Raw genomic sequence first — 17,676 nt, 5'->3', positions numbered from 1 at the left:
TCCACTCAGACAAGCACACAGCTGTTTTCTGAATATAAATTACCCTCACTGGTATAGTAACACCCTTCACCCCATCATTCCATCTTATTCTTCTTGGTATTCGAGTCTCTTACCATCCATATCAGTATTCCTTTTCTCAATATGTCTGTACTGTGCTACCAGATTAGATTTTTTATCTGCTTACAATGCAGAACTTTTATCACTTATTGTTATTTCTGCAAGTCTTGCCCTTTAATTTATCATTTTTACCACTTCTCGACTTACTAGTCATTCAGGCAGTTGGTCTCTCCTTTTTTACGAACTTCATTACAAGGCTAAACCCAACCACTTTTCACCCAGTGGCTGTCATCCTAAAGTGTAGTGAAAGACTTCATAAAGGATTAGCTGTGGTTGGAGGCGAGTTAAATAGATCGCATACCTCATAAATGTATATAATAATATCCCAAATTTTCAGGTTTGAATCTACAATTACTGCCCAGTTTTTTGGACATACCCATTATGATGAATTTGAACTTTTCTACGATGAATATAATCGCCATCGTGTGACAAATATTGCTTACATCGGACCGTCTGTCACATCATATTACAAGCTTAATCCTGGCTACAGAATATACACCATTGAGGGAGACTACACAGGATCACGAAAGGTTGGTACAGTAATAAGATAAGAAAAAGCAATAACGATAACGAAATAAAAATAATATCACTAATTGAATGGTTAGCTCATCATGAACATACAGAAAGATATTAATTATATCATATTTCAACAATACCCCGGTAAGTTTTGTACAAAGTTTGCCTCCCCCCCCAGTATATTTCTGGGTATGCCACTGTGTCAGACCATGTTAGAATAACTAATAATATCTAGAGCAACAAGATTTGCTAAAGGTTTCAGAGAAATGACCAGGAGCCATTTTGGATGTGAAAGAGGAGTTGCTGTTCTTCAAGGTGTTTATCTGTAATAACATGACTGTACAGATTTTAAGAGGGAGAAGACAGTATCAAAGGTGTTTGTATGTATTTATTTTCAGTCATTAGAGTACTTTACGGTAACCCTAAGTGGTGGCTAAGAATTCCCTACTCTGCCCCATATGTGCAAAAATGGAAAGTAAGGAACATGAAATATCCACTGATGATGCCCTCTGTCTTTACAACTAAATTCCACTGATGATGGTCACTTTAAGTGTTGAATACAATGGTTTTATTTGGTTAGGTTCAAGATCAGAGACTTAGAATTGATGATGAAGGTAATTTGGTAATATCCCAGTCCATCTACTCCTATTTTGTCTACTTCCCATTAGGTCAGGTCATCATTAACTGACAGTGGACATAAAGGGATTATGTAACAGCTTCGGATTAGACATGATGGCAGAAGCCGGCAATTTGCTTTACTTTTGTCAACAGCTTGTGATGGATCATGAGACGTGGGTCATGAACTTAGATGAAGCCAACAGAGATGGAGTCCCAAGATGGTACCAGTTATACTCAGCTCAGAGAGCATATAACATGAGGAACTTGCTTCCTCAGGAATGGAACAGTTTAGTTTATAAGATGGCATTAGAAGATGAACTTTTTGAAAAATATCTCAGGTAACTGAACATTTTTCATTTAGGTAATTTATTTGTAAGTAAACATATCTAAAACATATCTATGTATATAGAACTAAATCACATATAAAGTTATGGTACATTAGTCAAGTGAAGTGCTAAAATTGTGCAAACTGAAGCAAAATTCAGATACTTAAAATAAACTTTGCTTCAAATTGTACAACTAATAGAATTATAAATTCTGTCATGTCACCCTGTAAGTGCTTTCTGTGGCCAGGTCTGCCAACAACCAAACCCCAAACTCTAATCTTATTGCCACGATAACATAACCACCTGACTTGTTCATAATAATTAGCGCTATTTATACTTTACAGATTTTACTGGAAAAACTCTGTGGCACGGGAGGAGTGTGATGCTGAGTGCAAAAAGCGCATGTTGTGCGACTTAAAATCAGGCCGATCTAATGACCGCAAGCACACGTGTGCCAAGATCAATGAACAGATGGAGCTCCGGGAGAGAAATGATTGGAGAAATTGGATCTTCTCTGGCCTGACTATTACGTATGTCTGGTTTCTCAGTTTCTTTTAACAGTATTAGGTCTGCATGCCTCCTTCTGCATAACAAGGAAAGGGTAACTTTGCATGTACTGTAACAGTAAAATATTATTAAATTATTAAAAGCTGCATATAGCCTGTTGCTTCCAGATGGCTCATGTGAAGGGAACACCATGCTGTCTGGTCATACACAGATGAACTTTGATGTTAGTGGTTCACAATTCTCATATACTGTACTGTAATTACTTCAACCTTCTCTCATAATCATTGATTTTAAAAAATGACATTAGAAGCAAAATTTATCACTGAAAACAGACTGTCTATTGATCGATCATGTGGTCAAACAAGCTGTGTACAGTAAGCACCATGTCTGACAATTGTTTGGGTTTTCCTGTCCTGGAAGCAAGTGCAGTCTCTCAGTTTCAGTACCCAGCCATCCATCATTTGCAGCCTCCCAGCTTTTGGAGCTACAGCACCAGATAATACATAGTTTCCATGATTAAATGATCAGGCATACTGTATACAGCAGAGTGCATAGCTGGTATCTATGACCCCAGGGGCAAAGCTTCTTCATTGGGTTGGCCCTGTCATCTATCCATTAACAACATGTACCAAGACAATTATTGGCAGGTGTCTCAATGAAGACTTAACCCAGTGGTAGTGAATGTCACATCAGCTGATGGGGCAGTCTGTCAGTACCATCTCCATCCCTTACTTGGCTGGCAGCATAATTTTTTTTTCATCTCTTTGACAGGGAAGGAAGCCAGTGTCTTATTTAATCCTCCCAATGTTCCTCCTCAATTTTCCACCATGGTCCAATGTTTGTGCATAAGGAAGATGGAGTACAGTACATGGAGAAAACCTGCCATGTTTGGTGAGATCACACAGGATAACACCCTTCTCAGATCCAACCTGGGGATTGAACCCAGAGGCAGGCATGCTGTCACTAGACCATCACAGGGCATCAGTCTGTAAATGGCTTAAAGTGATGTGACCACAGATGATTTCAGTAGCAACATTTGCTTCTAATTTCTGTTATTTTTAGTGTAATGGCTGTAATTGGGAAGGAAGAACTAATCTTACACTAATAGATCCCATTAACCTGTGTCAAGGGTGTGGTGGGTACAGCCTGAAAGCATGTTGTGCGCATTGCATGAGCCATCTGGCTGTGGGCTTTGTTATTTAATGGAAACTCCAAGATCAGTTCTCTTGTGGCGTTTCTCTGCGAACTTCAAATGTTAGGACGTATAAAAATATAATATTTTATTTTTATATGAATTTACTGCAGTAGTTACAATTATATAACTCTTATACACTACTGTAGTATAAACAAGTAGATTAGATATGTACAGTCCTGTATTTAACATTTTCACTAGTACTGTACTGTTTGCTAAAGGATAAGGGTAAGCATTAATTTTGTCATCAATTTTACTATAGTTCCTAATTTTAGTTTCTGAAGTAGCACTGTAAATAAAGAAATGTTGTAATGTTTTATCACACTTATGTTTTTCACCTCTGTGATACCTGTTATGATGCTCAAGAGTTTTATTAAATAACACTTTTATTGCACATGTAAATTGCTTTAGTAATTACTGAACACTGATTTAGAATGTTTACTTGTGGCCTGGTACAGTACATGTACTGTATGTTCTGGCACTTACATATTTTGTAATACAAGAACCAACATTAAGCTGTGAAGAATATTTATCCATAAACAATCATTATTAAATACTGTGTGCTTGTCATCATGTTGTTTCACTTAATGTGTAAAATTAGTAGAAATTCTGAATACTGTATACATAAGAAAAGTGTTTAACATAATAAATACTGTAGTACAGTATACAGCACGTACAGTGGGGTATGCTATAACGAATCTAATTGGTTCTAGAACCTTGTTCGTTATAGCATTCATTCGTTATAGGATTAATCCGTTCCAGGCCCCCAAATACAACCACTTAACACTGAAAAATATAATATAAAATTGTAAAAATTGTAAAAAAGTGCATAAATATGCATTTAAACCCCTGAAATAAAGAATATCATTAATACTTGTAATAAAAAGAACAATAAATTAGTAAAAAAAAAAAAAATTTAAATAATGTTCGTTGTAGGAGTTTCGTTCGTTATAGCATTCTCAATTTTATAGGTAAAACCGTTCGTTATAGGAATATTCGTAGTAGGATCCGTTCATAATAGCATACCCCACTGTATATCAAATACAGTACTTGCACATAATTTGCCATATTATTTTGTTGAAATGAAAAGAAAATATTCCATAATAGATTTTACTTTTTAACAAAGATGTATTTCTAGTGAGAGATTATACAGTACTGTACAAGTTACAGTGTTACCAAAAGTTAATGTTAGAAGGTAAATTTGTTTCTGCAACTATAAGAGTGTAACAAAGACTCATAAACTATACATACCATAGTACAATACAGTCAAACCTCCACATAAGGGGCTTCGCTCTCTATATAATCCGTTAGATCCAAGTTTTACATCTAAAGTGACTGTCAGATGTGACACACTCATCTAACGGATTATATGGAGAGAGAAGCCTCTTATGTGGAGGTTTGACTGTATTGTTTTTTTTATTAATGATCAGAACTATAAATGTAAAAAGTACTATAATGGTTCTGTACTGTACTGTGTAAACTGTGATAGGTTATGAGGTGGAGCGATGGACGGTACTATTGTGGTGTAACAAAAGTGTTTATGGTTTATTCTTGTTGTGGTGGTGGTTAATGGTGGCAATGGTGCTTCATGGTGACTGTGGTTCATGGTGGTGATAGTGCTTAGTAGTTTTGGTTAATGTTGGTAATGGTACTTAATGGTTATAGTGGCTAATGGTGATGGTAGAGCTTATTGGTGTTGGTACAGAATTATAATAATCTTTGATTGTGTTGCTTGACTCTCACTGATAAGTTGTTGATAAAGATGCTCGAGATACTTTTACAAAATTATGTAAAAACTGTACAGTATCTACAATACATATTTTCCATGTGTTTTCAGGGGTGGATCCAGGAATATCAAAAGGGGGGGGGAGGGTCCAAGAAGTTTTGGGTGGGGGAACATGGTGAGCAAAGCGAGCCCACCCAGCTGGGTGTTTTTGGAGGGTTGCCCTCAGCTCCCCCTCCCCCCCAAATTTTTTTTTTAAATCTGACCAATATCATGGACATTTTGAGGCCATTTTGAAGCCATGTGCACTTGATATGGAGATATTCTGAGATCAATAGTAATTATGTTTTACTCTATAAAAATAACTGAGTAAAATACTACACTAAAGAAAAGGTATTGGAATTTTCTGATGAAAAGGGGGTCCAGACCTCCAGGAACCTCCCCCCGCCCCCCCACCCCCCTGGATCTGCCTTTGCTTTTTAATTCAAAGTTTGAGTTCTATTGTAATATGTCCATACAATATGAATTTTAAGTTCAAGTCTCAATTTTCTGTTAAATAATAAAACTTCCTCTTCTGTTATTTATCTAAAGTCTTTGTCTGGTGTAACTTATAGTTAACAAGAGAGCAGGATGGTATGTGTAAAATGTCCTGATTCTAAGTCACTTTACCTTTCTATGCTATACAGTCAACTACTAAAGTTCGTTTGCCTCTCTCACTGAACCATGAACGCCAAGATTCAGACTCGTGAGTCCGTATACTGATACATTATTCAGTCCATAAATGCTTCAGGTTCATGAGTCTGAATCTTGGGGTCCATGGTTCAGGAGGAGAGGCGAATGGACGGTAGTTGACGGTACATTGCTATACCTTCGGCCATCTTTCGGATTTTCAGATAATTATAACACAGTGCTACACCTTTAGTGATTATATTCCTGAAGTACTGTATCTGCCTCAAGTGTGTATAAACTAGATGAATGGTTAGGACGTCTGCAGTACCCGGTAATATTAATACAATACAGGATTCCTCACAATACATATTTAGTAACAGAATCTTAAGAGGGCAACTCATCAAATTTTTTATGATATACAATGGATTGTTTATATACAGTAGCACAGCGGCTCTCACACCCGAGGTCACAAGTCATACATCATAAAGGGTCGTTATAGCCAATGTGGTTATGGGAGTCATCTGGGCCTTTATAATGGTCACAAATAATTTTTCTTAGGTCAGGTGTCATCAAGGGAGAGCAAGAGTAGCAACTGATGTCTCATGAAGTTGGGACCATGAATTGTGACCAGGGGATAAATAGAGTCACTTTTCTTCGGCCAGGTTGTGGGGGAAACAGGGATAGGTCAGGTCGTGGGGAAACGGATGGGTCATGTGAAATCTGATTAGGTCAGTGATCATACATCTGGTTCAGTTGTGGACAAAAAGAACTCAGCAGGGGTGTAAGCTGCATTGGCCTCATAATTAAACCAAAAAAATTCAATTTGCGGTGTGGAATAAAATTCACAGAATCTTGATCACCACCTCAATGTAATGGTGCCAAATTTCCACCAACCCCTCCTTCCCAACCTTCTTGCCTGCCAAATTCTTTTTATCCACAACTCTACTTGAAGTAAAGCCACTGTGACTTGATGACTTGTTCAACAGCTAAAGTCCTGCACTCATGTCCTCTGATAGATCAAGTTGCAGCTCTTCTGCTCTCAAAATGGCTTTACATCTGCCATCCTGCTATGATAGTGGAAAATGTATTTTCTATAAAAAATAAAAAAAATTATTTCTATATCAGAAACATTATCTATGGTTTATGATAAAGCATTTTTTTCAGTTATAATTAGTTATTAACAGAGAATTATCTTATGTTATGCATTTTCATGTAAGAGTCAGAGGAATAATTATAGAAACAGCAACTTTATAAAATTCCTTAAGACAGTAAGAAATATACGACCATAAATTAAGTTCCACAGTTGATGGTCTACTGGACTACATGAAACAGTTATAAAATGGCTTAAATTCTTGCTGACCTCAGACATATAACAGCTCTTGATCTCTGAGGAATTGAATTTTGTTGAATGGAAACTTAAAATCATAATAAAGTACAGTACAGTACAGTACCACTCTTCTGTTCATATCCCAATACTGTACAAACTCCTTTTAACTCTTGTTGCTCCCATTTTCTACACTTAGGCAGACTCTGGGCATCAAACACAGATTACACGAGGATCCCATGTTGTTGTAGGGAACTAAGCTCGTTGTGCTATCATTAAACCTCTTCACTACGAGGACACCACTTTTAAAATCTTCAAGCATCATTACGACCACTAATTGCCCCGCAGTCAAATCGGGGACCACAGATTCGGAATCGGCATGCTCAAGAGTACCTATAGTTGTAGTACTATGATTTACAAGAAAGTCCAATTTCTCTCGGAATTTAAATTTAAGGGGTTTAATTAATTAAGTACTTCCAGAATAACACAAAAACACCAAAATCACACCTCAGAAAACCATAATTAACAACTAATTAGCATTGGGAAAATGTCATTAATATTTTATTTGGGTAATAAAAGATGATTGATGATGTTACAGTACAATCTCTCCTCGACTTACGACGGGGTTCCATCCCAACGATCAGGTCGTAAGTCAAATTGATCATACAGCAAATCGAAATGGCGAAAATAATACATAGAAAATCTAAAATGGGTGTCTCTTTTTAATCTTCTCAGCACCACAAGAACTCTCACTTTTATGCTTGCCATCCATTTTAAAGGGAATTACAAACGAAAATTTTGTCAGTACACGGCACGATCACTAACATCGAGGCTCGAAAATATGTAATGTGAAAAATACTTTATATGACCATGGCCGTCGTATGTCCGGGTTGTCGTAAGTCGAATATGTCGTAAGTCGAGGAGAGACTGTATTCAGTTCAGAGACGATCACGTACACAAGGGATTAATGACTCCTGTGGTGAACTCTTTCAGAAGCGGCCCAAGTGGCTAACAGGTCAGTCAGTGGTGAAGATTATGAATTAAAACCATAGAAATTGTTTGTTTAGGGATGTGAACAGCATTAGTGGTAGAGTTCAGTAAATTGATTGATTTAGGGTTTTATGCCTTGAATCAGGCAGTTGAATTGTACATTTTGCAATATACAGTATTTCCTTGTAGAATCTTAAATACATGTACATTACTGTATTGTACAGTAAAAATTGATAATACATACGATTATAAAAAAGTAAATTAAAATATTAGAGGATATAGATTATAATAGTTGATGGTCAGCAGAAATTTAAATGTGGCAATAATTTAGCTGTTTTCATGCTAATATTATTTATGCTTTTGTAATATCTTCTCTGCAATATTTCTCAGTTGTTTATTCTTGTGTATAATATCTCAGGTCACTGGCAACCTGGTGGTTCTGGGGCTGATCTGTCATGTCAGGAGTGGACAGATAATTCACTTGTTGTGTGTCCATAGCAGTGCTCTTGACAATGCAATACACATTTCATGGAAGACAAGAAATATATTCCTTAATTATAATTGTATCATTGAACTTTCAATAGATTACAATTATTGTACTGTATTTTTCACAGCCAAATGTAAATTTGGTGATATAATATTTTTTAATAAACTGAAAATTTACAAATGCATTTTGCTTGTAGCATTCCAGATAAAATGTGCATTTTAATTCCTACTACAGTACTGTATAGACAGTATGTTTGCTTGTTGACAACATAAATATTTGTACATACCGTACACACATATATACTGTACATATTACTGGTAATATTCCAGTTATCCCCAATATATTTATTCAGCCCTATACTGTATACAGTATAATGGACATCACCATGCCAAAGCTTATATCATTCAGCTGCCATCAGGTAATCACAGCAAACCCATGCAAGTGTGGAAAATGGTCGTGAAACATTGATGATGATGTGAAGGAAGCTAGAATGTTATTGTGTTTGCTAAGATGAATGAGAAGCGATCTTACATAGGCATCTTTACTTTATAAGGTAGGTAGGTAGGACATGTCTGTCTATGACATGGGACTTGAGTGGTTTTATAGTGAAATTGAAGGTGAATAAAACAGAATGTGTGGTCTATATGTAAAGGAGTGAATGCTGTTAAGACTTTAGATAATACAGTATGTACAAGCAACCTTACTATGTAAATAAGCAGATCAAGGTAGCTTTCACAAACCAGTAAATTAATTAAACTAGTAAACATTAGAACCTGAACGCTTATTGTCTTTCCATGACAGATCTCAAATTATGGCCTGATGCACACCAGTCTCACACCTCACATCTTGCTGGTGTCTGGTATTAACATGTAACATGTGGCAAACCTCTACAGTACCATACTGTAGTACAAAACAGATCTGGTAATTACTGTACATTCAGGTGTTGAATGGATTTGTGAATATCATGAATTCTGTATTAGTTATGATTAATGTATATAAAAGCACTCCATACATCTACTTGTAGATTAAACACAGATACAGTACTGTCATGGTATTACAGTACAGTACTAAAAGATATGTACAGTACAGTACTGTACTGTATAATCACGGAAAGAGTCCCATCAGTTCTCCGACAATCACAGATTGTTAACATAATGAATTCTATGAGATGACACTGCCATATACAGTACCAGATGTTAAATGTGTTTTGTTCATTGCTTCCTGTAGGAGTCATAGCATATCTGTTTGACACACCAGGCACAGTTTGCTAGATGTGAAATGTGGCATGTCTCATATTAATGTCGGATGAAAGAATGAATGAAGGAATCATGAAAGAAGTTTTGATGCAAGATACAATGTGTGTTGGAAAAATATGTACAAAGCGGAGTTACAAACAATCTAATAACATACTGTCTCAACAAATAAAACAAATAGATACTTAATGTCTAGGAGTATCAATATAACCATTAAAGGGCTTGAAGCTTGAACCCAGGGCTGCACCATGTGAGTCCTTGATAATATCCTCTTGGACTCTAGCTGGTAGCCATATGTGTATCACCTTGGATTAAGAGCTAGCAGTCCTGGGTTGAAGCTCTGACAGGGAATACAGTATTAGGCGCAGTTAATGGAAACTCCAATCTTGAATAACTTTGCTTGGTGTTTGGACTCATGTTTTCATCTTGTTTTTTTTTTTTTGTTTTTTTAGTTTCCTTCATATCTTGGACTACTAACACATAAACCTTCCAATGAAAATACATTACAGAAAGTTTTGTATTACTACAAATGAATTGATAATTCATCTCTTGGGACTACTGTACTGTATCAGTTACTTCTATATATTTCCTGTAGATCCACAATGTTAATGTAGAGAAGATAAATCTTGATAAAAATTCACAGGAAAAGGGAAATACTGGAGCACCTTAGCTTTCATTTTTAGTCAAGACATCTTCAGTTGCTTCTGAAGATGTCTTGAATAAAAATGAAAGCTAAGGTACTCGAGTGTTTCCCATTTCCTGTGAGCTTTTATCAAGTTCTATATATTTATATATTCCAAAACAAAATTGATGATGCAGAAAACTTTTAGCAAATTAGTAAGAACTGTTGTATTACAGGTCCCTGGCTGTAGCTGTGCCCGTAGCTGCCATCGCCATACCAAAGCTCATATTCTTTTTCTTCCTCTGACATCAACACCAAGCTGACTTTAACTGGTATGACCTGGACTAAGTGACTTTGACTGATTTCACAAGAAGATTTACTGACGGAACTGAAAATATGTTTACGGACAGTTGACTGACTAAACAGAAGATGATTTGGACAAGACTACAACACCAACTTTTGTGTGAATGGTGTATGTGTATTTATTTGTGTGATTACTTTTGTTACTACATGTAAATGGATTTGTTATTTATGTATTATAATAAAACTTACTGAAAAGAATAACAGACTGAACTTAACTTCATAAAATATTCCTTAAAATTTCTGAGTTGATGTTTAAAATTACTGGAAGATTCTTAGTAATTTGGAAGGAAGCAGAAATCGTCATACAGTATTTATCACAGGAATTTTTGATTGAGGTGGAATAGTGAAACTGTAGGGGCTGACTTTTATACCACAGATTCACCCTCTCTTATCTGGCAACCTTGGAACCATTATGTACTAGATACTGTAATGGAAATACCTGTTAAATATTAGGTCGATATATACAGTAATGGTGCAATGGCCTATGACACACCCAGCTGCTGATGAAAAGACAATTGTTGTCGGTAAAGTTTTACGACTATCTCAGTTGACTGTGGCAATTATTGAAAAAATGTTAATTTAGTTTACCATTAAATTGCTGCATTTTCAATTTCATGCATGCAAATATTAAGAATGTGTTGAAATGTGTCACTTTATAGTGATATGGTTTTCACGACTGCAATTTTGTCATAGAATGAGGTACTGTATATAAATATATATATATACCGTACAGTATATATATATATATATTTATATATATATATATATATATATATATATATATATATATATATATATATATATATATATATATATATATATATATATATATATATATATATATATATATATATATATATATATATATATATAGTATATTTATTTATTTATTTATTTTATTAATTTATTTATTATTTTTTTTACGGGGATTAGCCCACCCGGCACAGGTCTTTGACCCACATCAGGGCCTGGGGAGCGAAAATATATAAAGGCAAGCATGAACTATGCATGCTTCCCAGATGAGCGCTGTAAACACTTTTGCGCTTCACCTTGCATAGGATGTAAGGGGGTGCCCAATAAACTAGCCCCTGTGTGGGACAATAAATAAATAAATAAATAAATAATAATAATAATAATTATTATTATTATTATTATTATTATTATTATTATTATTATTATTATTATTATTATTATTATTATTATAATTATAATTAATACAAAATAATAATAACCATAAATAAATATAAAAACGAAAAAATAAATAAAGAGTGAGAAACGATATACATTATGTATGTTGTGTTGTCAAAGTAAGAGAAACAATAATTGATCCTGCAATTGTGTGTAAATGAGGCAGAAAGTCAGATCAACAACCTGGAACTTGGTCACAATTTTTGTGGTGTCATATGGCAGCAGGGTCTACCAACTACCTATTTATACCTACATTAAAGACATGACAGTATATAGCCTATTAATTTGACGCTCACATTAAAATGATCTTCACAACAGTAGAAGATGTGCTCCGACATGGGAAACACAGCAGCAGCAGCAACAAAGCTACCAGTGCCTACCAGTTCTCCTATCTTCGTTTCACTTGGCACTGTGACGAATATTTTTCCTGTTGTGGTTCTGTCCATAATCTTACACATTGGAACGAAGCATCAATGATGCCTGTTTCTTTCCTTGGAACATTATTTTTGGTCAAAACCATTATCACAGTAATAATAAAGATTAATATTATTACTTGTATTATTATTAAGCCGACTATTAGAATTATATCACATTGTAAACTGGGCTTAAGGCTGAGAAGATTCGTACAGTCTGCACCCAACCCCCCCTCCCCAACCGTGACAGCCATGAGGCATCGGGAATAAGGGGCTAAAACCCCAGCATCACCCAAGAGTCTGTTGACATGCAATTACTGCAAGGCGACGTCAGATGTAAATTGTGCGGGTCTGGGCTATACAGCGTTCAGGGCGATACATAATGCGGTTAAGCATGAAGGCTGTTGCTGGTATTGCCCTGACCGCAAAATCAAAGTAAACGCGGCGATTGCAACCCATAGGGGAATGAGATTCCTAGGGACGGAAATAGATGAAACTGGATCCTTGCTGGTTGCCAAACTAGAGCAAGTTGGGAAAAAGATCCTCACTATGAATAAAGAAGTAGATAATAGAATGAAGGGAGTAGTGAAGAAGAGTTATAACAGAGGGTGTAGGCATAATGCAGGATACAAACTGGTTCTACAGAATCGGGCAACGAAACTAGTAGGTCTTATAAGAAGGTCGTTTAGATATCTGGATGGTCCGTCACTCGTCACGATCTCATTGAGTGAGGTGCTTTCCCGTCTGGTCCCCGAGGTATGCTAGAGATTGTCAATTGACTGAAAATGTCCAAAGGAGGGCCACCAGGGTGGTGCCTGCTCTGCGGAAACTCAGTTACCCAGAGATAGGAGTGCCTGCAACTACCGATCTTATAATACAGATTGGCGAGGGGCGACCTAATCGAAGTGTATAAACATCTCAGGGGGCACTACTCGGTCGAATGTACATACCTGGAGCTGGTTGACGTCCACCCCACAAAGGGTCACAGCTAAAGGTTGAAGAAGCCACATGTCCAAAAAACTGTGAGGGCAATTTTTTTTCGGATTGAGAATTGTGAACTCTTGGAACAATCAGCCGGAGAGCGTTGTGACGGCACTGAGTGTGACCTCATTCAAGTCCAGACTTGACCAACACTGGTGCAGGTTCCTATATATTCAGGAGCCAGTGCATGCCCAGTATCTGTCAACAGTACGTGAGACGTGAGCGACCGCCCAAGCGGCTAACGAGCCGATCAGTGGCGAAGAGGATAAAAGTAAAAAAGTAAAAGTAAATCAGCTAGAGACTCTGAAAAAGTGTGGAAGAGGTGGCAACTAGCAGACGTACTGTTAGGGGAGAGGGGGAACAACAGGAAGTTTCGAGCTCAGGACAACGTAAGAGTTTTTGAAGTCCCTGAGAGCCAGTTAGGGGAAGCTGAGAATAGGAAAACACACGATAAGTTGTAATTTGAGAATATTTGTACAGAGGTTCTGAATATGCCATCCCCACTCAGGATGTGAGAAGGCTAGGACAAAAGCAGGAGGACAAGCCTCATCCCCCCAGGGTCACACTCGTGAGTGAGGAGAAGAAACGGGAGGTTATTCGGCAGGCAAAACACTGTGCAAGGAACGGGGCATTTCGGAATGTATTCATTCATTCATCCAGATCGCACGGTAATGCAGAGGGAACAGCACAAGAAGCTCCTACAGAGCTTGGAGCAGAGGAGGGAGGAGTCGAGTAGGAATGGGGACGGGTTTACATGGATTATATCCAGCGGGAGAGTAGTAGAAGCAAGAGCGCCAGCACAGAGCCAGGGGACTGAGGGACACCCACCACCCCATGGAGGTATAACTTATACCTCCATGCTCCACCCGCTCTATCTCCCACCCAGGAGAAGGCGAGCGTCATGTAAACAATGACATTTCTGACCACACCCTGCAAAATACAGTGTATTTAGCAAATCCTGCAGCTGCTGGGGATGGAGAGGCACCGGAGTCATTACCAAGAGCAGATACGTCACCGCGAACAAATTCCGGCTTGAAAGTCATATACTGTACACTAATACTGACACCTTCCTTGATAAGACAGAGGAGTTTGAAACACTACTGAAGGTACACCAACCCGATATAGTAGGCGTTGTAGAACTGTTGTACAAGAACAGGAGAATCGACCCGGAGGAATGTGAGTTCAGTATTGATGGATATAACTCATTTACGAACCTCTCTCAAGAAAATTGCAAGAGGGGTGTGGTTATCTATGCTAGGCAAGACCGTAGAGCCAGCCAGGTGAGGGTACAGGGAGAGGATTTTTTGAAGAATCAAAGTGGTGTAAAATAAAATTAAAGGGAGGGGGACTTACTTATTGTAGGGTGTATCTACAGATCCCCAAACTGTAGCTTATTAAATCAAAGGAACTTTAGAGCCTCAATAGACAACACAACAATCCTCAACCCTAGCCACCTCCTTATCATGGGGACTTTAACTATGGCGACATCGACTGGAGAAATGAGACCACGCCAAATGACTTAACTAACCCCATTACTCTTTTTGTATAAACTCTGAGAGATAATTTTCTGCTCCAGCATGTTAAAGACCCACACCCAAGCCACTGGACCTCATCATAACAAACATGGAGGGTATGGTGACCAAGCTGGAACCTCTAGCCCCCGTTGGCACCAGCCACCATGTAACGTTATCCTTCAGAGTTAACTGTTACTTAGTTCACGAGAAAACCAGGCCAAAGCTCACATATTACAATGGAAATTACGACGGGATGAGGGAGGCGATGAGGGTATCCACTGGCCTGACTCACTGAGGTATAAGAACGCAGACACTACACTGAATATCATAGCTTGTAAAGTGAACCATTTGATTGAGAAATACAAGTATATACCAAAGACCAAACCCAGCGCCTCCAGGAATACAAGGAGACCGCTACACATGAACCATGCGGCGGTCGACAAAGTTAAGAAGAAAACCCAGAAATTCAAGACGTGGGTTAGGACAAACGATGAGCAGGACAGGAGGATGTATGCCAGATCCAGAAACCAAGCAAAGTCAGAGTGTAGAAGGGCTGATAAGAAGTTTCAGAGGCTGATTGCAAGCGAGGTCAAGTCAAACCCAAAGGCGTTTTACCGCTACGCAAAGTCGAAATTAAAAACGCGAGTAGGAGTATCGAACCTGAGGCTTGAAAATGGTATGCAGATTCTGACCAAGACAAAGCGGAGGCGTTGGACAGTTTCTTTTCCTCGGTGTGTTCAGAAGGCGCTCCAATCTCTCTGGGTAACTAAGGTTCCGTATAGCAGGCACAAGTCTGGTGGCCCTCCTTTGGACAGGGTGATAATACTCCAGACGGGGAAGCAGCTCACTCTTGAAGATCGTGACGAGTGACGGACTATCCAGACATCTAAACGGCCTTCTTATATAAGACAAGGGGGAGGGATCTAATTGAGGTGTATAAGCATCTCAAAGGGCACTACTCAGTCGAGTGTCCATACCTGGAACTGGCGGACACCCGTCCCACAAGGGGTCATAGCTCAAGGTTGAAGAAGCCGCAAGTCCAGAAAACTGTGAGGGCGAACTTTTTCGTAGTGAGAGTTGTGAACTCTTGGAACAACCTGCCAGCATGTTGTGACGGCACCGAGTATGAGCTGTTTCAACTTTCAAGACCAGACTTGACCAGCACTGGTGCAGGTTCGGATACATTCAGGAGCCAGTGCATGCCCAGTAACTTGCCAACAGTGCGTAACAGACGTGGCCATTGAAGACATTGTATGGAACCGAAATGAACGCTTGTATACAGTTGGCAAGTGAGTGAACCATTATAAGAAACTTCACTCAGTCTCTCGCCTCCACACCACTGAAAACGTGACCTTAGGCTCACACATACTGTGGGCCAGATTACTCTATCAAAGGTTCATTTTCCTTCAATATACACAATCATAATTCTGCTAACACTTGATCATGGTATTGAGAGTTTTACACAATTGAACCTAAAGCAGGAAAATGTAACTGGTTGTATTAACTGTGGATCGCATTAACTAAAAACTGACAGGGAAGTTTGTATGAAGTTGGTGTTTTGAGTGGACTCGTGTTGGGACAAGAGCAGTTGTTGTGCTTGTTTTTATTCCTGGTAATGCATGTTGAATACTGGTTTATAGTCGTGAAGGATAATACGTCCATTCCTTGTTTTTTAAAACGTTCTTATTCTTAGTAATGATAATGAAGTGTGAGTTTAAACATTGATGAAGGGACTTGATAATGAGGGGCGATATGATAGAAGTGTATAAATGGAAGGCAGGGCTGAACAAAGGGGACACTACAAAGGTACTCAACTATCCAACCAGGAGCGAACTCGTAACAATGGTTTTAAATTAGACAAATTTAGATATAGGAGCGAAATAGGTAAATATTGGTTTGGAAATAGAGTAGTGGACGAGTGGAACAAGTTACCAAATATCATCATTAACCCGAATACGCTGGATAGCTTCAAACATAGGTTGGGTGGATATATAAACAATAGGGGTTGGGTGGATATATGAGCAATAGGGGTTGGGTGGATATATGAGCAATAGGGGTTGGGTGTAAACGGGACTACCCAGTATGGGCCAATAGGCCCGCTGCAGTTTCCTCCATTCTTATGTTCTTAAGCCACGTGACTTAACCACTAGTTTTTACTATTATTCCTTCTTTTCAATAAACATCATTTATATATTGTATTTACCTTATTTACTACAACCTACTGTTAAATCTATATTATTTAGTTAATAGTAGCTAGAGAATGGACAGTTCTTACAGTAGAATTAAGAAAATCACTCACTATCATGTCGAGTGGTGAGAGACCGGCAGGTCACGTGTAAAGTATCACGCTGCGGCCACCAGGCGCTAATACTTTCACTGTTATATTACTAATAGCATGATACCTATATATTGTTCTAACAATAAAGGAGTTGTGAGTTAAAATATGGAGTAAGGGAAGTTAATTTACGTATGTTAACTGACGAGCTTAATTATTCCATTGTAATATCGCATAGAACAATTTAATCATGAGTATATATTGAACAGAATCACCTTAACACCAAACACTATACTATATAATTAGAACTTGTGGAGAAAAAAAATGATGACATGTGTAGCAGGGAAGACGCGGGCGAGCGCGTGTTTAGTAACGTGCGGATCATTCATCTCCGAGAACGGTATAGGTGTAACGTAGACATATCTATATATGAATATATGAAATGATCCGATTATCAGTGATCGTATACTATTATAATATAAGGATTTAGGGGTGGAGGGAAGGCACTATGCGCATGTGTTGGAACAGGAGCACACCCGGGCCACGTGAGGTGTGACGTCACTGTGGTACACGTGACGCCTGGCGTGCTCCTCCACAT

At 38.1% G+C, this 17,676-nt stretch overlaps 1 protein-coding gene across 5 annotated transcripts in view; it reads left to right on the top strand.

The window, feature by feature from the left end:
* LOC121856102 (sphingomyelin phosphodiesterase-like) overlaps window positions 1-10,908 on the top strand; it is a 46,992-nt gene extending 36,084 nt beyond the window's left edge. For 4 of the 5 annotated variants that reach the window (XM_042351422.1, XM_042351420.1, XM_042351423.1 and 1 more), the window contains 4 exons: window positions 455-647; window positions 1,405-1,589; window positions 1,922-2,107; window positions 10,581-10,908. In XM_042351422.1, coding sequence (XP_042207356.1) covers window positions 455-647; window positions 1,405-1,589; window positions 1,922-2,107; window positions 10,581-10,650 — 634 coding nt within the window. In that variant the 3' untranslated portion in view covers window positions 10,651-10,908. Of the gene's footprint in view, window positions 1-454; window positions 648-1,404; window positions 1,590-1,921; window positions 2,108-8,400; window positions 8,650-10,580 lie in introns of those variants that run through there. The other variant, XM_042351421.1, reaches the window with a different exon arrangement.
* The last annotated feature ends 6,768 nt before the right edge of the window (window positions 10,909-17,676 follow it).

Source organism: Homarus americanus, unplaced genomic scaffold (genome assembly GCF_018991925.1).
Source record: "Homarus americanus isolate GMGI-L3 unplaced genomic scaffold, GMGI_Hamer_2.0 scaffold11628, whole genome shotgun sequence".
Classification (NCBI taxonomy): domain Eukaryota; kingdom Metazoa; phylum Arthropoda; class Malacostraca; order Decapoda; family Nephropidae; genus Homarus; species Homarus americanus.
The sequence above is the reverse complement of the archived record's forward strand: the minus strand, read 5'-3'. Positions and strand labels throughout refer to the sequence as shown.